Source organism: Salvelinus namaycush, chromosome 11, assembly GCF_016432855.1.
Source record: "Salvelinus namaycush isolate Seneca chromosome 11, SaNama_1.0, whole genome shotgun sequence".
NCBI lineage: Eukaryota > Metazoa > Chordata > Actinopteri > Salmoniformes > Salmonidae > Salvelinus > Salvelinus namaycush.
In genome coordinates this window covers 8,967,473-8,992,483 of record NC_052317.1, presented here as the reverse complement: position 1 = coordinate 8,992,483, position 25,011 = coordinate 8,967,473, and the positions used below count along the sequence as shown (strand labels likewise).

General features: G+C 42.5%; 1 protein-coding gene across 1 annotated transcript in view; it reads right to left on the bottom strand.

Moving 5' to 3' along the window:
* Positions 1 to 25,011, bottom strand: part of LOC120056263 (unconventional myosin-VIIa-like) — a 35,357-nt gene that overhangs the window by 7,523 nt on the left and 2,823 nt on the right. Inside the window, exons 2-36 of the mRNA XM_039004512.1 lie at positions 20,597 to 20,698; positions 19,779 to 19,931; positions 18,890 to 19,074; positions 18,550 to 18,671; positions 18,316 to 18,458; positions 17,831 to 17,944; positions 15,009 to 15,162; positions 14,670 to 14,746; positions 14,089 to 14,208; positions 13,651 to 13,802; positions 13,298 to 13,508; positions 13,073 to 13,208; positions 12,829 to 12,938; positions 12,471 to 12,605; positions 11,831 to 11,989; positions 11,576 to 11,668; positions 11,300 to 11,394; positions 10,950 to 11,034; positions 10,458 to 10,676; positions 10,159 to 10,368; positions 9,643 to 9,951; positions 9,228 to 9,383; positions 8,966 to 9,034; positions 8,735 to 8,859; positions 8,400 to 8,526; positions 8,126 to 8,245; positions 7,358 to 7,531; positions 6,490 to 6,717; positions 5,570 to 5,737; positions 5,221 to 5,338; positions 4,941 to 5,067; positions 2,171 to 2,343; positions 1,520 to 1,701; positions 813 to 925; positions 414 to 568 (exon numbers count right to left, since the gene is read on the bottom strand). Coding sequence (XP_038860440.1) covers positions 414 to 568; positions 813 to 925; positions 1,520 to 1,701; positions 2,171 to 2,343; positions 4,941 to 5,067; positions 5,221 to 5,338; positions 5,570 to 5,737; positions 6,490 to 6,717; positions 7,358 to 7,531; positions 8,126 to 8,245; positions 8,400 to 8,526; positions 8,735 to 8,859; positions 8,966 to 9,034; positions 9,228 to 9,383; positions 9,643 to 9,951; positions 10,159 to 10,368; positions 10,458 to 10,676; positions 10,950 to 11,034; positions 11,300 to 11,394; positions 11,576 to 11,668; positions 11,831 to 11,989; positions 12,471 to 12,605; positions 12,829 to 12,938; positions 13,073 to 13,208; positions 13,298 to 13,508; positions 13,651 to 13,802; positions 14,089 to 14,208; positions 14,670 to 14,746; positions 15,009 to 15,162; positions 17,831 to 17,944; positions 18,316 to 18,458; positions 18,550 to 18,671; positions 18,890 to 19,074; positions 19,779 to 19,931; positions 20,597 to 20,698 — 5,119 coding nt within the window. The remainder of the gene's footprint in view (positions 1 to 413; positions 569 to 812; positions 926 to 1,519; positions 1,702 to 2,170; positions 2,344 to 4,940; positions 5,068 to 5,220; positions 5,339 to 5,569; positions 5,738 to 6,489; positions 6,718 to 7,357; positions 7,532 to 8,125; positions 8,246 to 8,399; positions 8,527 to 8,734; positions 8,860 to 8,965; positions 9,035 to 9,227; positions 9,384 to 9,642; positions 9,952 to 10,158; positions 10,369 to 10,457; positions 10,677 to 10,949; positions 11,035 to 11,299; positions 11,395 to 11,575; positions 11,669 to 11,830; positions 11,990 to 12,470; positions 12,606 to 12,828; positions 12,939 to 13,072; positions 13,209 to 13,297; positions 13,509 to 13,650; positions 13,803 to 14,088; positions 14,209 to 14,669; positions 14,747 to 15,008; positions 15,163 to 17,830; positions 17,945 to 18,315; positions 18,459 to 18,549; positions 18,672 to 18,889; positions 19,075 to 19,778; positions 19,932 to 20,596; positions 20,699 to 25,011) is intronic.

Below are 25,011 nucleotides of genomic sequence, written 5' to 3'. Positions count from 1 at the left end.
CCGCCTGGTGATGTCACCATGCAGCACAAAACTCCATCCCACCAAAACAGGATGACATTTCAGGTGGTCCTTTTAAACAGCTCTTGCATAATTTTCCCAATTTCACAGTATTATTCCAACCTCATATGTGGAAATATATATAAAATACAGGATAACCACATTTTTGACTGCACTGGGCCTTTAGAGGTGATTTGGCCATTTAAAAAAATACATGAACACAAGAACCTATCATTTCAATTGATTGGTAGCTAAAGATAGCTGAAGTTTGTAGTGGCTGTTTAAAGAAGACTGAACCATGGTTTACAGTTTATCTTGGCATATAGACTACTTTCAGGGTTGAGGAACCATTTAACACCAAGTTGCAAAATCCTGAACTTCCCCTTTAACAAATAAAGTATTTCAGTGAAGGATATCAGTGAAGGAGATGCAGGCCAGATGGCTAAAGTCAGTGTTGCCCACCAGACTCTTCAGTAGGGGCTGTTTGATGGGTTCTTTGGAGGCAGCCCACAGTTTCTCCCTGCCTGCCCCTCTGGCCTGCGCCCCACGGCCGCCCTCTTTACCAGGCTTCCTGGGGAAACAAAGAAAAAAAAAGTTAAGTTGCTGCCTTGAGAATAAAGTGTAACTGTAAAATAGACTGTAAACCATGTCAAATGTAGTAGTGAGGTAATTGGTCAGGTTACTGTAACATTGGAATCATTAAAAAACATCATGGTAATTATTACATTTGGAATGGTTAGTCAGTGGTTGCATCTGTAATAGAAATAAAAGTGAGAGTGGATTTCGGAGTGGATTTATTGAAGGGTTTTCTCTACCTAAAGTACTCAATGGCAAACTCTTTCAGTGAGACGGGGGAGATTGCTTCTTCCCTTTCGTGGGCGTTCTGAGCCACTGTCTTCTTCTGGTCTGGGCTCAGATTCAGCAGACTCTGATGGTTCAACCAAACAAAAACACAACTTTAGTTCGACCACAAGAGGGTGGTCTTCCCCTGCCACAATCCTCCTAAGAATGGGGACTGGACATGATGTGGACTTGCCCCACCGTAAGCGTAACAATGGTCACAAGTTCGCCCATCCCTATGGGCAGCATTCCAACTGGTTAGCTGTACCCCACCAAGGTTCCATTATATTGTTTTCCCTATCTAATCTCTACAGGGGAATGACAGACAGCAGTTCAAAGGACAACAATCTGGAATGGAATGCAGCCATGTGCCATTATTATCTTACATATGAGAATCTTATCATTCACCCTTGCACATCCCCATTGGCACTATGTTTCGTATCTCAATATAGTCCCATCCCATTTTTAATCACCCTCTTCTGCGTTTGTACAATGTGAGCACTGTTTATTTTAGCCTGGTCCCAGATCTGTTTGTGTTGTCTTGCCAACTTCTATGCTGTTCTAAAGACAGCACAAATAGATCTGGGACCAGGTTACTGTCCCACGACCAATTCTTCTAACCATACGAATAAGTGTTTGAACTAAGTCTAGAACCTTCTGTTTGAGTCTAGAACCTTCTTACCAGTGTGGTATCGCTGGGCTTTTCAAGGGTTGGCAGAACCAGGACCGTGTCCATGGAGATGGCGCCGGTGTTCCCAGTGTGCTCGTTAGTGCCTTTGATCCATCCCCGGTCGGGGGAGTACTCTCCGTCCTTCACGATGACCAGCACGTCCCCTCTCTTGTAGCTCAGCAACGTGGGGTCGTCTTCCGTGTGAGAAAGCGAGAGAGAGGGAGACATAAGTAACTCACCCACGTACATAAGACGAACCATGCTGGTCATGCATGATCCCCAGCCAAAAACACCTACTGTATATGAACGGTCCTTTTTGGATATACTTGTTTTATTAAACACTGACTACCTACTAACTGTGCTGTCATTGTTTTACAGTACAATTTACAGCATTAGGATTCTATGGAATACATCCAGATACACAACCGTCTTAAGCAGTGCTATACAGCATGGCCTTTGCCTATCTCATCCAAATAGGTGAACCACGAGTTGTCACACTCATACACTGTCTGTTGATATACTATGATTCTGCCAAATACATCCATCTAGCTAACCCTTTGTAGCTCACAGATACACAGCTTAACCCAAGCCAAACTTATCCAAAATCAGTCAAATCTAAGCTGTGAGGTGAGTGATCAAGTGATTCATCGTCATACTCCTAACCCTGTTTGTTGACGTCCTGCAGGGCCACTGCGTAGATGGAGCGCTCCCTCAGGCCCTCCAGGTACCACTGGATCAGGTCAGCCATCTCTCCTGCATCCACAGACTGCAGTAGGAACTGCCCTCTCAGTGTGGCCAGGCTCACAGACTGACCGCTGTCGATCCTGCCGTCATCACTGAGGAACATATGAAACGTATGTGAAACATGTGAAGTGTATGTGAAACATGTGAAGTGTATGTGAAACATGTGTGAAGTGTATGTGAAATATATGTGATAACTTCATGGTGGATCGGGTGTCGGTATGAGGGAGTATGTGAACGGTGACGACCACCACTACTTGACAACTGAATAATAAACTGCCACTGTAGAAAACTAGGTTGGATTGTGTATTCTGGGCCCTGTTTGAAAACTTAACAAATGCATCCTTTCTTGTTTCCTTGAGGTAAGTACAGATCCATAAGTGATTGTATAGGTGAAAGTACATTTAGCCCTCTATTGCTTCCACAAATCCAACCAACTCAGATCAGTGATCACTTGAAGGAAGGAAGTGTTGGGTTCTGAGAATATGAAATATACTTATTCATGTCTAACGTTTACATTATGTCAGGATATGTTATTGTTAGCCATCAGGGATCCTATGGGAGGGATCCTCTGGGAGGAGAAGAGACACAGTCTGGTACCAGTCACCATAACAGCCGTGAGTTGGGGAGGAGTGAGCACTTTGGGGCAGAGGTCAGGTCAGATGAAGTGCGGAAGAACAGATATCGCTAAGGTTCTGTCTAGCAACAGAGATGCATTGGCTGTTCAGATGTGTAGGAGGAGACTCGGCATAGTTAAATATCAGTGCTGTGTGAAAATGTCTTTGTCTAATGCAGCTGTATTGATCCTCTGGGAATAATAAACTTGGTTTACCTCACTAGGGTAGGGGGCAGCATTCGGAATTTTGGATGAAAAGCATGCTCAAAGTAAACTGCCTGCTACTCAGGTCCAGAAGCTAGGATATGCATATAATTGGTAGATTTGGATAGAAACCACTCTAAAGTTTCCAAAACTGTTAAAATAATGTCTGTGAGTATAACAGAACTGACATGGCAGGCGAAAACCTGAGGAAAATCCATCCAAGAAGTGCCTTTATTTTGAAATGCCTGTTTTTCCATTGAAAGCCTATCCACCATACAAAGACTTATTTTTTTTTTGACATTTTAGTCATTTAGCAGACGCTCTTATCCAGAGCGACTTACAGTAGAGTGCATACATTTTATTACATTTTACATACTGAGACAAGGATATCCCTACCGGCCAAACCCTCCCTAACCCGGACGACGCTATGCCAATTGTGCGTCGCCCCACGGACCTCCCGGTTGCGGCCGGCTGCGACAGAGCCTGGGCGCGAACCCAGCCCAGCCTGGGCGCGAACCCAGAGACTCTGGTGGCGCAGCTAGCACTGAGATGCAGTGCCCTAGACCACTGCGCCACCCGGGATGCAGTTCACGATCTCTATGCCTTCCACAACAGGTGGCCAGTCTTTAGGCATTGTTTAAGGCTTTTACTCTGATAAATGAGGGAGAAACAGCACTTTCAATGAGTGGACAGTGGAAATTTCCAGACATGAAGCCAGCGCGTGACCAGGAGTGCGCCTTTCTTGTTTCTCCTTTTCTATTGACGAAGATATTGTCCGGTTGAAATATGATTGATTATTAATGATAAAAACAACTTGAGGATTGATTATAAACATCGTTTGACATGTTTCTACAAACCTTTATGGTACTTTTTAGATTTTTCGTCTGTATTTTGTGACCGCGCTTTGTTCCAATGGAATACTGAACAAAACGCACCAACAAAACTGAGGTTTTTGGACATAAAGAGGGACATTATCGAACAAAACAAACATTTATTGTGTAACATGGAGTCTTCGGAGTGCAACCATATGGAGATCATCAAAGGTAAGGGATAAATGTTATCGCTATTTCTGACTTTTGTTACTCCTCTTCTTGGCTGCTAACTGTTTGTAATGATTTGTCTGCTGGGCGCTGTTCTCAGATAATCGCATGGTTTGCTTTCGCCGTAAAGCCTTTTTGAAATCTGACACAGCGGTTGGATTAACAAGAAGTTTATCTTTAAGCTGGTGTATAACATTTGTATCTTTTATGTATGTTTATTATGAGAATTTCTGTTTTGTTGAGTTTCACGCTCTGCAATTTCACTGGATGTTGTTTGAGACAGTGTTTTACTGAACAAAACGCACTAACAAAACTGAGGTTTTTGGATATAAAGAAAGACTTGATCAAACAAAACAAACATTTATTGGGTAACTGGGAGTTTTGTGAGTGTAACCATATGAAGATCATCAAAGGTAAGTGATTAATTTTATCGCTATTTCTGACTTTTGTTACTCGTCTACTTGGCTGGTTACTGTTTGTAATGATTTGTCTGCTGGGCGCTGTTCTCAGATAATCGCATGGTTTGCTTTCGCCGTAAAGTCTTTTTGAAATCTGACACCGTGGTTGGATTAACAAGAAGTTAATCTTTAAACCGATGTATAACACTTGTATGTTTCATACATTTTTATAATGAGTATTTCTGTTTTTGAATTTGGCGCTCTGCAATTTCACTGGATGTTGGCCAGTGGTAACGTCCCACCCCACCTAGAGAGGTTAAGCTTTCATAATGTCTGTTGAGTTTTTTACTCTGAGAATTAGAACCTAACAGAAGGAAGGAAGGAAAGAAACAAGGACGCATTTCTGAAATATTTGAACAGGGCCTTGTCCATACCTGGACTTGTTCACCCCAGTCACCTCTGGGTAGGACAGCTCAAGGAGCTTCTTCTCTTTCTCATCCTGGAAGGAGATCCCATTCCAGTTGATGGCCACAATAAAATTGCTTTTGGGTAGAGGAGGCCCTGTGGATATGTAAATACCTTAGTAATAAAATCATCTTTAACAAAGAACATTTCTATTTTGCCTGATGTAAACCAGCTACTGTAAAAGGTTCATCATGTGAAATGAAACCAACCTCACCTGTTACATTGCAAACATATTCCTGTTAGACTTACCGGACATTTGCGTAACCTCGTGGAACTTCGAGAAGTAAATGGGCCATTTCTGACGAGCATAGTCAACCACGTCCCCCTTCACGCTGTCTGTGCTCCTTCTGCTGTTTATGTAAGGACCCTGTAAGAATGATTAGGATGATTATTTGTTGATACATCTTGTCTGGCATCAACTTTATTCTACTCTACATAACTTAACAGTAACTTAACTTAACTTTTTACTTTACATTACTTAACTTCACCATACTTGATTGGGATAACATACACTAATTCAAATTTAATTGCAGGATTTTTTAAAATATAATACAAATTGTCTTGCCATTACTTATTGCACCAGTGAGTAGCAGTTTACCTGTGTGTGTGCTGCGTTGACCAGCTGAATCAATTTCCCTTGTGACTTGGTCTCAATAAGTTCAGTAGTGATGCATTCCTCCACCACCTTCTTGGCATTCTCTCCACTGATGGCAGACCCAAACGTCACATAGTAGTACATTGCTGCGAGCTGCACAAAGTCATCCTCCTGGATGACAAAAAATAAAATAAAACATCTGTTTAGGTCCAATTATAAAGAAAGACAGTCTTGTTTAGTTAATAGAATTTCCACTTCAGGCCTCCCGAGTGGCGCAGCGGTCTAAGGCACTGCATCGCAGTGCTTGAGGCGTGACTACAGCCCCGGGTTCGATCCCAGGCTGTGTCACAGCCGGCCGTGACTGGGAGACCCATGAGGCGGTGCACAATTGGCCCAGCGTCATCCGGATTATGGGATGGTTTGGCCGGCCAGGGATTTCTTTGACCCATTGCGCTCTAACGACTCCTTGTGGCGGGCCGGGCACCTGCAAGCTGACAACGGTCGCCAGCTTGAAGGTGTTTCCTCTGACACATTGCTGCGGCTGGCTTAAGCGAGCAGTGTGTCAAGAAGCAGTGCGGCTTGGCAGGGTTGTGTTTTGAGGATGGATGGCCCTTGACCTTCACCTCTCACGAGTCGCAGCGATGGGACAAGACTGGAACTACCAATTGGATATCACGAAAAGGGGGTAAAACAATAAATAATCCACTTCAAACAGTCTTTATATCTTCATTTTTTTCAACAATAGTGGTAATTGTTTTTCTTTCATGACTTGTCACAGAGTTCAGTGAAACAATGTGACTCCTAAGATCCACGCTTGGTTCATAGTCAATCTACCTCGAGAGAGACGTGGAGGCCACTTTCACAATTACACCATTGTTGTATCAGTGATATGATATCCACATCGTCTGGGTGGGTGGGCTCACCTTCTCAGAATGGTACTCCCCAGACTTGAGGCCTCTGATGACCTGTCTGTAGATGAGATCCGTGCTGACTGCATCTATCGAGGAATCATGCCAGGGTGTGAACAGCTCCTTGCGGAAGTAGAGTCTCCAGGGGGCGTGCTGCTCCTCCTCGCCCTTCCGTCTCACTTCCTGCTCGCACTGCGAGATGGCGTCCATCACGTGCCTCCCGCCACTGCCCAGGGACCACACCTGGAAACAGAACAGTGACAAAACATGTCACAGGGCTAGTCAAAACATGTTACGGGGCTAGCCAATGCAAGTTCTGAAAGCTAGCGAATATGCTAATAAATGGTAGTCAAATGATGTTAAGACTAATTTCAAAATCCTTTTTAAATGTTCCTTCTTAATATTCAACTGACACAATAAATGTCTCAATCCAGAAGGCACGATGCCCAGAACCAGGATACCACAGTAATGTATCCCCTAGCCAAGCGAATATGAAGATAACCTATTGACACTGCTGTATTCATTATGTCTCTTCTTTGTTAATGTGTACTTCTTTTAGTTGCATGGCTAGGTGTGCCCAAAACCCTTGGGCGTTTCCTCCCCTAAACATTGTTTTTAATCTATGCATAGTCACTTTAACTCTACCTACATGTACATATTACCTTGACTAACCGGTGCCCCCGCACATTGACTCTGTACCGGTACCCCCTGTATATAGCCTCGCTTGTTATATTACTGCTGCAGTTTAATTATTATCCATATTTTCTTAACTTCTTAAAGCATTGTTGGTTAAGGGCTTGTAAGTAAGCATTTCACTGTAAGGTCTACACCTGTTGTATTCGGCGCATGTGACAAACACAACTTGATTGGATTTGATTTGCACCTTCTCACAGAAGCCGATGTAGAGAGAGAATCCGTAGATGTCCTTGATGTTGACTTTCTTGGCCAGAGCCTGGCACACCTCGGCCGAGGTACAGGCTGAGTCTACAGGCAGGCTGACGCTAAGGCTGTCCATCAAGGCCACAGACACTTGCGTGGTCTTCTTGGTCTTGACAGCCTACACATGAGAAGATGGAGGCGTTGTAAGAAGTAGTCCTTGTAGCATGATGTACTACTACAGTACCTATAATGCTCTGTATATATACTGTATATGTCTCCTTACCAATACAGTCACTGTCACAAGATTAAGACTAAGATCACTTTATTTGCCAATTGCACACAAGACTGAACCCGCCGCCATAAAGGTATGTTGGCAGAGCAAAAACAGAGAATGGATCGATTTTACAGGTCAGACATTAACAATGGTTAATATAGCTGTAGTTCAGCAACTTTCTCCCAGATAACTCTGATGCAACCTCTCATGGTATAGTGTGGGTGCCGGTATGTTTCTGTTTCTTTGTCGTCTTACCAAACCCGAGTCAAGAATACTGTCCGTGACCTGTAATGCTGACACTGCTTGACAGCAGCAGTAGTCCACACCTAGCAACAATGTCAAGAGATGTAAGCTTCTTTGGCTACGGTGTTGGATCGACAGTCGAAAGGTCCCGGGATTTGAGTCCTGACAGGCCTACCCCTCCCATTCTGTTGCATTGTGTCAGAAGGGAGATGGCACGCAGATGAGTATCTGTATGTCTCGGATGTTGTGTCTTACCTGGAGCTCTATCCAACAGGGTGGTTCACCTCGCTCCCCATTGGCAACGATGCGACGCAGACGCTCAGCACAGTACGGACCGTAGCTACTTGGTCCTCTGCCCAGGAAGCTCTCCAGGTACTGTGGAATAGAATCAAACAGAATAGAATTGAACACAATATAATTACAGTGTATGTAATTGATTGATTATGCATAAAATGATTATGAATAAAAACACAGCGCCTTAAGACATACAGAATAGCCATAAGTTCAAAAATGACAACTTTAGACTAACCTGCATAAGGAGTTCTGTTGGGGGGAAGATGCCCAAACAGATAGAGAGGAGGACCCAGCCTCTGAGAGAACTCTTCTGGTTCTTATTGTTCACCAGCTGTTTAATGATCTGACAATAGATCTCATCCCTACATGGACAAACAAGGACAGACAGGGCTCAAGTAGATATCTATCAGTTTAGATGGATCCAATTCATTTGCATTGCAACTGTAGCTGTAATCTACAATCAGTTCTGAACTGAACAGTTTTGGTATTAAAGCAAATCACCTTTCTAGACATTGATAACTGGGACATTTCTGGGTAACATTGTTTACATGTGGTAATTCGGTTTGGTACCTTATATCTCGTCTGGATAGGGCGTATCCAACAATAATATGCAGTTTTTCAAGGTCGGATATTGGCCGATCCAAAGTGCGCCCCTCTCCAATCAGAATGTCTTTCTCCTCCGTCATAGTCTCTGACTGGAGGAGGTGAAAAGCACAAAAAGCCAATTATCCTGTGTTGTTGCATCATGGATATTCCGCTTAATTTTTGTTCTTAGGACAAAATAATATTTATGTAGCATACCTCCTCTATAATGGTCGAAGCTTTTCTATTCCCCGTTCCTTGTTTCTTTCTATTTTTCCTTAGTATTTTCTGATGGATAAATGGATATGACATCTATTATATTTAGACATCTGGCAAACTGTTATAGTGGGTCAATTCAGTCAGCAAAAACTCAGTAACAACAGTAACCTATTGGAAGCATGTAAAATGACAATCAGGGATGAATAAAGTCATGTTGAACGAAATTGAATTGAATTTGAGGTCAAGTCCTAATGTACAGTACCTGATCCAGGCCCACCAGGTTGCTGAGCCTCCTGTTCTGCCTCTGGCCCAGGTTATTCTGGATGGGAGTGGGGGCGGAGGGCTCCTGGTTGATCAGTTTTGGCTCAGCTATGTCCCCCATGAACCTCAGTATGATCCACCACACTGTCAGACAGGCCTGGAGAGGAGAGGTGCAGATGAGAAAGTGGGGAAGGGAAGAAAAAAGAAAGGGAGAAAAAAAAAAGGTGAGGGACAAAAATAATAAAAGATAATAGGAAGGAAAACAGAGGAAAGGGAATAAGGAGAGGAGAAAGTAGGGTACACAAAGAGAAAAGATGAGAGGATAATATGGAATATGTTATTGAGGAAGACAAATGTCATACTTGCTTTGGATTCCTCTGAGATTACCACACTGAAGCCTGATATTGAGTACTCACCAGTGCGTCTCCCTCGTCTTCGTGGTAGAGCAAGGGCTGCCGCAGCCTCTGGGTGATGTGACTGTGGGTAGCAGAGCCCTGGAAGTGCAGAGCACTGAACTTGGTGAAGGAGAACTCCTCATTCTCATCATCGTAGTTCACCACTGGTTGCTCCTCTGGTACTGCGATTGGTACTGGTTCTGGAGCTGGTACAGTCCGAGCTAGTGCTGGTACTGGTACTTGTATTACTACCGGAGCTGGGCTTTCTACTGGACTCTCCTCTCGGCTCTCCTCAATCACCTCTGGGACGGTCCGCGTTCTCTCCAAGTCCTGAGGACGGGTAGGGAGAGTGCAGTTGGATACTCAGTTAATTTCTTTTATTTTCTTTAAGTTGTAGAGAATGTAAAATAGTATAATGCTTCTTCAATGAGAAGAAACGATTTGGTGAATTTGGTCATTCTATTAGCAGTGTTAATCATTGAGCAAGAAGCCTATGTTGATATACTGTGGAGATCAACCATTGGTTGTGAGCCTAACCTCAAAGCCCTCGGGAGCTGGTCCCTCCCGTCCTCCTACTGCCACTTTGTTGGGCAGGAAGCCAAACATGGTTTCCACCATTTCCTGCTCACTGACTGGCTCCGGCTTGGCAGCAGCCTCTTGTGATTGGCTGAGGACGTCCTCTAGCCTCTGCTGGAGCTCCGCGGCTGACCGCTCCCTCGCCTCCCGCTCCTGGGCAGATAGGAAGAACTAACACACACACACACATTATTATATTGAACTCACACAATTGCACACACAGGTGCACAAACCCACTTTTCTCAAATGTCAGAACTCACATCGGTCTTCATCTTGTTGGTGGTCTTCCTAGCCAGCATGCCTCTGGTGTGGGCCTGGAGGACTGTCACAGCTTCTCTCTTGCTCTTATAACTCTTCCTGGCTAGGTACCCGCGCACCTGGGACTGCATTGTGACGGCCGCCGCCAGCTCCTTCAGGTAATGCCCTTGGGCCAGACGGCCACGGATCTTAGACTGCAGACGCTCAAAGCCAAGCTGGAGCTGATTGAACGAGACAGAGAGGAGTAGAAATTATTCCAGAAGCAGCAGGTAAATGTGAACAAAAGAGAGTAAACCGAAAGACACGTTAAAAGTTGATCTAGTCTATAAAAAAGTAGATATGAGCAAATCTCCATCAGCACAATACCGTGCACTCCTAAGCTACGGCAATGAATCAATATCATCTCAGTTTGTCTTCAGAAGTGTATCTGAGTTGACTCCTTACCGTGCTCATGTTGACGTGATATTACTAGACCTTGACTGCCAGTGACTTACTTTTCTGTATTCTTTTTTCTCTCTATAACCTCTCCATCGCTTCTGTATAACCACGGCAGCTCTCCTTTTCTTCACAAAGCTCTTCCTACAAGAGGAATACATTTAAACAAAACTGGAATATCACTGACTGTTAACAACTACTGTATTACAATAGGAACAACTGGGTAACTGGGGTAAAGCTTTAGATTGGGGTGTTAGAGAATAACAGAGAACACCATGTCAATGAACACTGCCAGTGTGCTATGTAAGGTCCCACAACATCCCAAACCTGTGTCAGGTATGACACGTCGCCCGCCCATTCTCTATCCTGTGTTCTGCCCAAGCTGTGTGTCTCAGTGTTCATCCCTTACCTGTCTCTTTGGCCAAGCATGACCCTCTGGATGATGAGGGCTTTCCTATTGAGCTCTCGCTCTCTCTCCCGCTCTAGTAGGGAGTCATGGGCATCCTGAGTGGGAAGAAAGTGAAAACCGGTTATAGAGGATGAATATGGACCTTTTTGGGGGAGGGTTACCGACATCATTCCAGCATCTTTGAATTGCTTCTTGTGACAGATATTTGGGATTCCATCACTACTGTTACAACTTGCCAATGTTTGTGGTTGTCTAGTGTGGTAGATATAACTGTACCTTTAGAAAAATCTTAGTCGTGCCGATCTTCCAGCCATCCTGGCCTGTGATCACGGCCTTGCAGATGGCATTGCAGCAGGCTGCTGCTGACTCCTGAGTTAGGACAAGGAGAAGGATATTGGGAACCATAACCACCCCACTAAAAGCAATTGTAACCGTGGAGCTTTTTGTGCTAACAAATATCATCATCATTGTTGTCATCTTCATCCTCCATCATCATCATCATATTCAAAATAATGAAGGTATATGTCTCACAGTTTTGGGGTCACAGACGGTTGTATTCAGAAGCACTCTGTACCGCTGCAGAAACTGTTTGAACGTGTGACGGATTGGAAATCCCAGTTTCCGGATTTTGATGGTATCAATCATTCCAGAATACCGCAGCTGACGTATGCACAGGTTTCTGTCAAAAACCTGAAGACAGAGACATTCCTAAGCTTGACTAGTAGAGTGGAGTGCACTGTAGTATGGACAAATTGGACTTTCGTGGAATTGTCCCATTTTCATTCTGTATAACGGCCTATATGGTTTCTGTTTTGTGTGAGTTTGACCTCTACCGATTGTGACATTGCACCGTAAATTTTATAATGAATCATGTCTTCCTGTATCTGGCCCAGTGCTATAAAACAATGAATCATGTCTTCCTGTATCTGGCCCAGTGCTACAAACTGATTAATCATGTCTTCCTGTATCTGGCCCAGTGCTACAAAACGATGAATCATGTCTTCCTGTATCTGGCCCAGTGCTACAAAACGATTAATCATGTCTTTCTGTATCTGGCCCAGTGCTACAAAACGATTAATCATGTCTTCCTGTATCTGGCCCAGTACTACAAAACAATAAATCATGTCTTCCTGTATCTGGACCAGTGCTACAAAATGGCTGCCTTATTCACCATGGACTTCTTATCGTCGTTGGGTTTGAAGCAGCGGATGAAATGGGGCTGGCATTTGGACAGGGCATTCATGAGGGAGTCCAGGGACTGACGGAACTGACCGCTCAGCGTGGACACCTGCCTCCTGCCATCCGTCTGGGCCACCTGCAGGGAGAGAAATCACAATGTCAACTGCGTGGATTTTTGGACCGTTGTCAGTGACTATCTCTGCAGGAAAGCTACGTGAAGAAACTGGTGGATGTAGCTAATGGGAGTTGGCATGAGAGTCAGAATCTTAATAGTAACAACAGCTACAAACCCGTATAGAACTCTTGGGTGTCATAACGATCCTGTTGTTGCTTGCAAGGTTCTTCACCACATTTGCAGAGAGCTCCTTCTCAAAGAGCTGTTGCAGCAGCTTGTTGGTGGATGCGTCAATCAACTTGAGGATGTCTGAGTTAAGAGCATCTCTGTTCTTCTCCAGGAATCCTGAAGGAAAAGCAGACAGGATCAAATGGTGCCCCCCTCCCCCAAAAACTTGACAATATCCAATTGATCACACTCCTATGTTTGAGCGAATCAACTAATGTTGTATAGGTGTGATCCCTTTTTTTTCTGTTTACCTTTTGAGTCGTAGTGAACAACCCCAGCAAAATGGCGGATCCCAAACTCCATGTCGTGGGTGTTCTTGGATGGAATGTACCGGTTGCACTTCGCATGAGTCCGGTTCATCTTGTTCAGCATGGTGACATCTGTGCCCTGAAAGAAACATTCAAGGTTGTCACAAACCTCACCAATTCAGACTGCCACCGCAACATGGTTGACTAGAGGAATTTGAGATTGTTTACCTTGGGAAAGTGGCTCTCCTCATCGATCAGGGCCAACACGTTGAGGGGCTTCACAGCGAGGAGATCAAGGGTGTCCGTGTTGTCGCTAAAGGTGATGTTCTTCCAAACAATGTCCTCCTTGGTGTACTCCTCCTGCTCCAGCTTGAACACATGACGCACAAAAAACTGCTGCAGCTGCTCATTGGCAAAGTTGATGCATAGCTGTTCAAAGCTGCGAGAAAGCATGGGGGAAAGGTTTGTGTTATTGACTGGTTGGTTATATACCATCAGGGAGAGAGGATGAAGGACATACAAAGAGTATGTTGCACACACAAACGACAAGGGAAATTAGTATTTGACATTGACTGGCATACCTGTTTGAGTCGAAGTTCTCGAAACCAAAGATGTCCAGCAATCCGATGGAGTTACGGGAGTTACGGACGTTTTTGGGACCGTTGGTGGGAGTCTTATGGATGGCACTGTTGATTCTCCCAACGATCCAGATGAAGAGTTTGCCATATATCGCCTGAAGACACAAACAACACACATTCTGTACACTTGAGTAGCATATGGACCAAATCCTAACTTGAAATGTGCATGTTTAACTCAACAATCAAATAAATCATGTATTGATGTCAATGGAAGACTTGTGCGAAAAACTTGAGTTACGTCCATTCGCCCACGGATCTCAAGTTAGGATTCGGACCTATGTGCCTTTGTGAATATTTATGTTTATGCCTTCTCTCTTGTTACAGGCGATAGCCTATTGTCTATCTTGCTTTGGTACCTTCAAACAGGAGCGGCCTCATTACCTTGACGAAGGCGTCCCTGGAGTCGGCTGCCTGTTCAGAGTTGAGGGGTTTGGACACTCGCTCTCTGTTGGTCATGAAGGAGCGGTAGGTCAGGCTCACAGCCAGAGCCGCAGGCTGCACCTGTAGGAAACAGACAAAGACGATGTATATAGTAGGCCGTCATTGCAAATAAGAATTTGTTCTTAACTGACTTGCCTAGTTAAATAAAGCTTAAGTAATTTAAAAAAATATATAAACGACTGTATATTTAAGCAATAAGGCATGAGGGGGTATGGTATATGGCCAATACACCACGGCTAAGGGCTGTTCTTATGCATGATGCAACGCGGAGCGTTAGGACACAGCCCTTAGCCGTGGTATATTGGCCATATGTCACAAACCCTCGAGGTGCCTTATTGCTATTATAAACTGGTTACCAAAGTAATTAGAGCAGTAAAAATACATGTTTTGTCACACCCATGGTATATGGTCTGATATACCACGGCTTTCAGCCAATAAGCTTTCAGGGCTCGAACATCCCAGTTTATAAGTTATTACAGAACATACCAGCAAAGAATAAAAATGCCAATAAACATACATACCTCCAGCAATTTGGCAGCAAGGGTAAAGTGATCCGACAAACTGACATCAGAGCTCTCCATGTTATTCAAGATGGCGGCTGCAAGGCAAATAACAAAAGAAAACTTGGTCAATCACAGCTTTCACATAGAAAAAAACAACAACATAAACATTTCAGTTGTACAACTGACTAAGTATCCATCCCCCTTTCCTTTCAACATTCAAGTATTTTAGGGTCTCAATACATTTGGCCATTGGGGTTGGGGGGGGATGACAAGGCGCAGGTCATGTTCCATAAGAACTCCGGTCATAGATCATACACTCAGACATTAACTGAGTCATACACCCAGAGAGGACCCCACCTTCGAAGCTGACATTGCCCAGGTGGAGGAGTGCAGCAAGCAGCTTGAGGATCTCCCAGCAGTGGGTCTCAGTGAAAGTGAGGATCTTCAGGGCCATGCGGATACGGATATAGTCCTTAGCATCGTCACGTCCATCGCAGACAATACAGTCACCCTATAGAACACAGGGTCAGAGGTTATACTGTAGGTTGTAGCTATTGCCCCATCTCTCTACTTAATTACAGCTACTATCGACAAGGGCTGTGGCGGTCACGACAGCCGGTGATTGTCAAGCAAATAACTATCGGTATCACGGTAATTACCTTTAATTAACACAAACACATTTAGCATCTCCTGGCTTCCACACAAGCCACTGATGTGGACCTTTGGAACGTCTACATTTTAAAAAGTCTAATACATCCATGTAGCCTACACCTTCACAATAAATCCATAATTTATTTTAGACAGGTCTAAAGAAACATGATATGAAGAAAATGTAATCCATTTCAGAAGAACAGAATAGCATACTCTGAGTTGTCTTTATGTTAGGCCCTGATCTGGCTATGCCATATGGCTGTGGGCTACACTAGTTATTTAGCAGACAAGATTTGGCATTATTTTATATTATTTTATAGTATGAAGAATACAATTGAACAAAGCTGAATAAAATAGAAAGGATCTTTTCTCCAAACGATTTGAGGGAGTGCGCACATGCGGCTATTCTGTGTTGAGAGGTTAACAACGAAATAGGTACTCCTATATGCTTAATTTAAGTTATTCATGTAACTTTAGTTGTTCTACAAACTTAGGGCTATATGTTTTGATTTTTAATACATTGTAAGGCTGCATGATACGACTCTAATGATGATTAGAAAAAAGTCGCTTGAAAGGCATCAGCTCTGCTTTGTTTTTTGCGCTGGCTGTACACACTTCATCAGTCTCTCATTCACAGTTTGACAAGCACTTGATAATGCCGTGAATTGTCTGGCGGCATCCCCTTTGTGTGGCCATAATGCACCCTAAAAAAATCCATGCCTTTTGAAGCCCTTCACCCTGAGTGCTGCTTGCTCCGAAGCACCTCTCACTCACACGGGCTCTCCATCACGTGACTGGGTCTTTCTCACAGGCTACAAGTGAAGACAGACACATTGGGGACGCAACTGCGTGCGTTCTTATCCAATTCCAAGGTGCATATTGAAGATATTGGAAGAACTGTCCACATTTACTTTTCGTCAGCCAACAAGATGAGTAGGCCTAACGAACAGCAAAAGCACTAGCCTCTGTCAATCTACCATCCCTCATAGTACAATGTTGACCTATTCTATTCTGTGCGAGAAATACATATTCCAAACATAGTCTGAGACAGTTGTGGGATGCGATAAATCCCAAATTAATACAACCACTAGCATTTTTAAAAAAAACGTTTTTATGCAATGACGCTGATGCAACAGATCAGAATGTTTAGCTTAAAATGTTGATAAACTATTAGGCTATTTCTTCAAATTATAAGCGCAGCAATGTGCACACGGCAGTAGGTTATAAGTGCGAATGTTCCATTAGCTGGAAAACACCATTATCAAAAGTGACCACAAATGCAATTATGCATGTAATGCTTATATTATAAAGTTTCATTTTTATGGTGAAAATGATCTTGCCCAAACTTGAAACTCTGCTTATGTATGCCAGTTAGGCTCTACACCCCTTGTAGAAGCGGATTAATCTGCTTAATTTTAATGTTATTTGACCACTTTAGTTGTGATACAAACCTTATCAAAACATATAGGTCTATGGGCTAGGGTACATGATTTGAAAAAGTGTTTAAAAAGTAATTGTTTCTTGCCTGACGCTGGGCATCATTCACAAGTGATAATTTATAATTCACAAGTGATAGGCTAATATTGTCACCCATCAGACTAATCTTGATTTAATCTTGTCTTTACATGTACTAAATAATATATGTGTGACATTCGTTTTGATTTAGAATGGACCATTATCATGCACCTGTCTCGAAACAGGGGCAGGGGAAAAAATACATGTCATCTCTGCACTTAAATAGCGAATGGAGGACGCTTTTCATGTGGTTCATTATAATTTTTTACGGTAGGCTATACTCCTGTTGTAAAGAGAAGCAATGTGCTTAATATTAGGGAAGTTGAGAAATAAATATAGTAGGCCTAGCCTTTCGAGAACTGATGGGATCCTCCTCTTTTTAATAGAGGCCATCACTCTGTTTTCTCGCGCAATTGCATAGCCTATAGAAATGTTGCGCAACATTAGCTCATGGGCTCTCATGAAGTGTTTGATTCAATTTTTGATTACATTTGAATTGATGCCAGAGTGATTAGAGGGACAATAGAGTGCTGAGTACGAGGCAGTTGGCAAGTTTGGTAGGCTACTAATGACCATCAGCAGCATCAGAGCTTGGAGAAGCCTAATTACTGTGACTAAATGGTCATGTGGAATTTGACTGCCTTCATGACTGTGACTGCAGGTGTGGAGGTAATACGGTCACCACAACAGCCCTACTATCGACCCACCTCTCTCTTCAATGGTGATCCTAAAGCAAATCATATTTGTTAGGGGCTACAGCACTCTACAAAGTTACAGCTACTATCACCCAATCTCTCTTCAATGGTGATACTAAAGCAAATCATAAATCATACATGAGTTTGTTTTTCCAGCTCTGGGGCAGTTTCCTAGGAGCATTGTAAAGAGGACGTCAGGAAAGAGGACGTCAGTAAAACTTAGTTGTACTCAGTAAAAATGTCCTTAATGAGGAAGATGTATGACTTTAAGTGGTAAAACCTGTAAGTGATGATGTTTTAGTAGTGCGTTGCTATTACCCTCTTGAGGTAGCTGAATTCAGCGGCATTTCCCAAACACAGTGTTTTCTTCTGTTCTGCCGTCATCCCCGCTAACATGCAGTAGAATATGTGGTAGTTCCGCTCCTCCATGGCCTAGGGTTAATTAGTAAAAAGGAACAGTAGTGTTACAACTAACTGTAAGTCGCTCTGGATAAGAGTGTCTGCTAAATGACTAAAATGTAAATGAGTATGAGAGACAACATCTCTTGACATTACACCATTTTGCCTGGTTACTGGACAATCCATTAATGGATTTGGTCCTCTTTCAAGTACGAACAAAGCATGTCAATCAGACTTAAATGAGATAAACCTGTTGTTTGTGAGATATAGTTTACATAGTTTTGAAATCAACTCACTTTCAGGCAATTAGCTATGAGATTTCTACATTTCATTAAAATATAAGGACAACAGCAAAACGTCCTGGTTCACCAATTATTTTGATTTTACAGCCTGTGCTTCCACACCTGATGGCAGACACGAGACTTCTCCAGTAAGTACTGTTCCATGCGAGCCCCTTCTATGGCGCCATCTTTGTTGAAGAAGATTTCCACGTATTTCCCAAAGCGGCTGGAGTTATCGTTGCGAATTGTTTTGGCATTCCCAAATGCTGGGGGAACGCAGAAATGGGAAGTGTGTCATGGGTAGCAACAGTTGCGATAATGTGAGAGAGAGATATTTTAATAGTAAAGAGATGCTACCTTCCAGTATAGGGTTAGCCTCCAGTATCTGCTGCTCTATCCAGGAGTGCTGTCCACTTACTGCAGCAAGGAACTGAAGAACCAGCTTGGTGCTCTCTGTCTTCCCTGCACCTGACTCCCCACTAACAGGAAGAAAGAGATAGTGTGTCATATTCTTGGATTTCAGTTTAATTCCAGTGTAAATGTCAATATAAAAAGTATAACTGAACCACTCCAAAGAGCATCTTCCACAACATTGGAATATGTGCCGCTTCTGCCTTGGTTTCCTTTTGTTTCCGAATGACTTGGGAGTCAAAAGCGGAACGTTGCCCATCTGGGATAGATGTACTTTTGGCCTCACCTAATGATGCAACACTGGTCTCGGTTGTGGCGGCGCATGTTGAAGTAGCAGGTATCTGCGATGGCAAAGACGTGCGGGGGCAGCTCACCCAGCCTACGCCCGTGGTACAGCCTCACTTGGTCGGCTGTATAGAGAGGAAGCTCTTGGTAGGGGTTGACTGCCACCAGCACAGAGCCTGTGTAGGTCTGGACACAGCACAATAACAGCGATTTAGGCTTGTGCCGCCCACATGCTTTTGGAGCACCCTGTAACAGCGGCTAATGTTATAACACTAGTTAATGCAATAACTTTTCTATTTGTAATACAATTTCTATTTTTTAAGTAGTAAAACCAGTTAATGTAATAACTTGCTGGGTGATGTAATACAATGTTGATTGGTCAACGTAATAACTTTAACAACTTTTTTGATGAATAGTGTAATAACATCAACTAATCATGTAATAGTTTTTTATGTAGTACTTCCCTCAATTTGATGTACATACCACCACCTACTGCCAATTACAACACAAACAAACTCATGCACATCATACATGAATGCTCATTCATACAGAGACACTCACAAGCACACATTGAAATGTTCACCATTACATAAAAACCCCATGATTTCACGTGAAACCATGTGAAAAATAGTGTTTTTGGAACACTTCACATGTGATCACGTTTTCACAGTATGCTACAATCTGCAAAAACACTACATGAATTACTATAGTATGTACTACAGTTTGATTTTACTACAGTATTATACTATAGGTAACTGTTATACTACAGTATACTACAATATTCAACGTAGTGTTTTTGCTGTCAGTGAATACAATAATATTCATACCATAGTGCACTATCGTATTTTGTCATGTGGGTGTAGTACATTATAATCCATTAGGGGACTCACATAGATGATGCCCTGCCTGTGTCGGACCAGCAGGTTCCTGAGGAGCCCGGCCTCGTTGAGGTCCCCCAGGCGGATCATGTCGTCCACCCCCTCCACTGAGGTGGGGTGCATCACCCTGATGGAGCCCTCCTCCTTCTGGGAGAGCCTGTGTTCCTGGAATGACATAGCACAATTCAGGAAGTTATATGGCGGTGCGATGTGAACTTTCTGGCAAATCTTCCATTGACATCAATGTAGGATTTGTTAGAAATCTTTGGTTACATATAACGTAACTTTTTTGAGGTCTGAAGGTCTGAAAACTTAGGCTTTGGTTTTAAACCATCCATTTAAGTTTGGGGGTTTGGCATTATACTGCCGTATGACTGACCAAAGCAGATTGCAAGATCATTGTCTATGGAAGTACAGTAGAAAGACATGATGTCAACATTCTAGAGTGCATAACTTCTATAGTCAATGAGATATAGTAGTTTTCCCTACAGGTAATGACTTAGATCTTGAGCTCATTTGGAGCTCCCGAGTGGCGAAGCGGTCTAAGGCACTGCATCTTAGTGCAAGAGGCGTCACTACAGTCCCTGGTTCGATCCAGGCTGTATCACATCCAGCCTTGATTGGGAGTCCCATAGGGCGGTGCACAATTCGCCCAGCGTCGTCCGAGTTTGACCGGGGTAGGCCGTCATTGCAAATAAGAATTTGTTCTTAACTGACTTGCCAAGTTAAATAAAGGTTACATGCATTTACATTTGAGACCAACAGTATATTCAAACACAATAGACACACAATTCAACACAATACATGTAATAAAGAAATGCCATGGTCACCTTTCCTTCATCATCCACCAGTAGCTGGTGTCCAGTTTCGGTCAATTTGACCCGGGCTCCGATGGGCACCCCGATACCAGGGTCCACCCACACCCACTCACCCTGAAAGCAAGGAGCACAGTGGGTCAGGGTCATACATCGAAAGAATGCAGCTTTTACCCTTCATTTAATTCAGTTGAAGAAAGTAGCGTGCTTGTAATTCCACCAAACTGGTGAAAATAAAGATAAATATAAGAGCCTTTCGTGAACTAACACGAGCACTTGACTTCTTTCACCTCTAACTAGCTCTGACTGCTGAGAGCTACTTCATTGAGGAGAAATGTACTTACTATGACTGAGATAGGTGGTTGTCCCATCTAGCCACGGTATCTTAAGACGAATGAACTAACTAAGTCGCTCTGGGTAAGAGTGTCTGCTAAATGACTCAAATGTAAACGAGTATGAGAGCCAATAAATCATTTGTGGAGCATCAAGATTGCAAGTGTGCTAAAGATCACTGTTTGTGCTGTCTCTTGTTATATGTGCAGCGCAAACAGATATGGGAAAAGACTAAGGATTTCCCATTTCAAGCCATTTCCTGAAATGAATGTCAATGGCATTGACTCCAACCCCTAGATGATCACTTCCAGACACAATTGGCAGAGATTCTCCATAGAATGACTAGGCAATGGAAGTGTTGATTACATTACATTTCAAAAACCTTCATAATCAAAGCATGGCATTCAGGTTACATTGATCAAATAGTCAACAAAGATTATGTTGAGGATCTTACCTTTCTCAACATCACCATAATACAACCCTCCTATTCCCTAAATTCAAGAAACAAGAAAGACAAAAGTCATGCATTTTCAAAAAAATATCTGTGGACTACATAAGTCTGGACGTAGTGTGATCTCAGTGTGTCTTCTCAATGTTGTATGAAAGACTTCGCTGTCATTCCATTTTTAAGATCCAATGGTGATTATATGGTGACAATGGGGCGCAATAATTACAATCATCCATACCAACAACATACTATACATGGGAAACAATACAGAACTGAAGTCAATAAATCTGCTACCTTTCTCTATAAGCATGACTGAAATGACTGCACATCGTTACTCTACACCATTCAGCCTAACGATTCTATAAGGGTGACTGAAATGACTGCACATCGTTACTCTACACCAAAACAACCACACACAAAAAACATATCAGCCATCTTACGTATAGCAACTCAAGTGATGGTCCTCATTGAAATCCCAGTCCTTCAGTAAGTCCTGTGCAGTTGTTGTGGAGCTCAACTGTTTGTTAGCTGACGTTCACTCCAACCCACCTGGATACCACAAGGAACAAGGAAGTGGGTGGCACCCTTGACACATCTCCTTTATGGCACTTTGACTTTGATCTGTCATGCTGCAGACTCACAGCTGAAGACAGGAGCAAAGTCACCTCCTACCCACTCATTCTCCTAATGTGTTTGGCTCAATTTGCCCTTCAATTCTGGGCCTGCTTCTAACCATTAATAGTGGAAACACAATAATAATATATTTAAAAATCTACAACTTCAAAACATGTTAGATAGAGTTTGTGAGCTAGGACCACTTATGGGAGTGCCCTTTGGACCTATGGGTTGAAGTCAGATGACACTGGTCTCAGTATTACAACACGAATTAAGTAGTAAATCACTGAGATAGTTAGCCATCTAATACAGTACTAGGAGGGAGACCGGTCCCCACACCTGCCTGTGTCACTCTGATAACGATTAGTTGAGGAATTCCCTCTAGATAATAAGACTTGTGCGTCACCACACACACACTGACAGACCATTTATTTCCTACAACAAGCACTGTGTCCCGTTCAAAGAGCACATCTCACCGAGCAACAGCAAACTACTCCAGACTGACATCTAAACTCTGTGGTGCCCTGGAACTAGTATTGTTTGTCCATGATTGTAAAATAGTAATTGTTTCTTCACTGAACACAAATGATATGAAACTAATGGGGTCCAGATTGAGGGCAGATTTCATTGTGGAATTAGAAAACAAAACAGGTGATATACACCTGATGAGGCGCCAGACGAGTCATATTACATACAAATGAGTGAAGTTGATGTAACCAGTTCTGATAAGAACATCATAAAGGTATGTCAATATCCTGGATTGCTTATTGGAAGGAAATTAAATTAGGAAACGAAATGAACAACTCCCTGTGGCTCTAGTCACTGCCCTGACCCTATTAGCTTTGTAAGAGGTCAAGAACTGATTTTTTTTTACATGGGTTGAATAAGGGTCAGGGTAAGCTAATGTGTTTACTGTAAGTAAGCTATGATGTCAGCTGTTCTTCTTTTTACTGCTGAAAACCTGATACACAAATTGATGCAGTGTTTTCACCTTTGTAAGTATACTGTTGCGGTCTAATATGGCACAATCGCACATTTCTTAAAAAATTCCCAATTTTTTTGTCAAATAAATTGAAATTTAAGAAATTTGTCAGCGATGAGTCCAGATTTGAATCCCATCAAAAACCTACGGAGAGGTCTGAAAAGATATGGAGCAGTTTGCCACTAGAGAGTGGGCCAAATTGCCGGTAGAAAGGTGGCGCAAGCTCTTTGATGGCTACAAGAAATGTTTGTAGGCAGTTATCTTAGCCAAAGGCTGTGCAACCAAGCATTAGCTCCTGGGTGCCAATCATTTTGTCAATGCCATTTATTTTCACTTTGTCAATGCCATTTGTTTTCACTTTCTAAATTAAAAAAGCTGAGGGTTGTGGCTGGAGAAATGTAACCACTCTCAAATTCATAGACAGAGTTATAGATGCAAGAACTGATAATCAATGATATCAAAATGATAGTTTTAACCATGTTTGGAGATACAGTGTACGATGGTTGAACTGAGCATTTGTAAGTTATATTCTTCAAGAATCAATGGGTACGTATTATTCATGTATCAGTCCAAAAATGGATGACTGCTGATTGTCCCTTTAAGTCACCCTCCCCCCAACAAAAAATAAAATGTGCTCTGCAATGTTCCAAATCCAATAACAAGGTGTGAAGACCCCCCCCCAAAATTCTCAAATTTCTACTTATTTGAGAAGAAATTGTGAAAACTGCAAGACGCCAATATATTAAGCCGCAACGTTAAGATCGAGTCCACACCCATTTTGGCTATGGGTTCATCCAGTGCACTGTTGCCATTGACCTTCACCTTGATATACAGTCAGTGGCTACAATCTAAATAATCTTATCAGGCTCATATTGTGCTTATCTCCAGGGAGGATTCTCTAGTTTATATAGTCATCTTCGCATGGAGTTTCTAGGAGCGGTACACGGTGGATATGGTCAGTAAATGAGTGCGTGTGAGCAATGGGGCAGAGGAAAGATACAGATAGACCTGGGTGTATACATGGGAGTTGCTACATACAATCTTTAATTTATTAACTTACATTTGATAGTCTCCTCCTCCATGATGTCATGGAACCCTGTTGGCTCATGATTCATGAGGGTGAAACCTTGACAATGTTCCAGATAGGTGTATATATATATATACCTATTTCTGACACAATCATGTCAGAGTCAAATATAAAGATCTCAGAGTCATGTAAGTTCTGTACAACACATTTCTATCTCCTAAAAAGCCCCGTTGTCTACGAAACCCCTGATAAAACAATTTCGGCAATCTGCCATCTTGATAAATTGTTTACACAATTCAGTATCGTTTTACTGAGCTGTGTATCCATAGGGTAATACATCCTTTCTAGAGATTGCTACGGTTATGTCATATTAATACTTAGTGAAAGTCTACAGACCCCTTGTACAGTCTTCACATTTTGCTGCCTAAATATTACATCTAAAAAGGGATTCATTTGTATTTTTTTCCTACGGATCTACACAACCTATTCCACATTTTCAAAGTTAATGAAATATATAAAACATTTTCCAAATTATTAATGGTCTTGATTGTGTATATCTTCACAACCCAGAGTTAATATTTGGTGGAAGCACCTTTGGCAGCCATTACTGCTGGGAATCATTGAGTAATATTCTACCAACGTTGTGCAAACATACTGTATCCATTGTTTTTGACAAATTTGCTCAAGCTCAATAAATTTCGTTGGGCATCACTGATGGACAGCAATATTCAAACCTTGTCTGATTTTCAAGCAAATTTAAGTCAGGACGTAGGACTAAGACTAGACCACAACACCTCTTGGAAAGTAATTCTGGTGTGTCTGACAAACATTTGTGTAATCATATAATGCGATGTTTTGCATCATCTGATGCAAAATGTATCATACAGGGATGATTTCAGTATTTTGAAAGTTGCATACCTTGAAAACTTGAGTACTGACAAGCAAAACATTTTTGGGAATATGTCAACAATGGACTAGTGAAACAAATACCAAAATATAGGTTTTTGAGTGGAAAGTTCTATAAA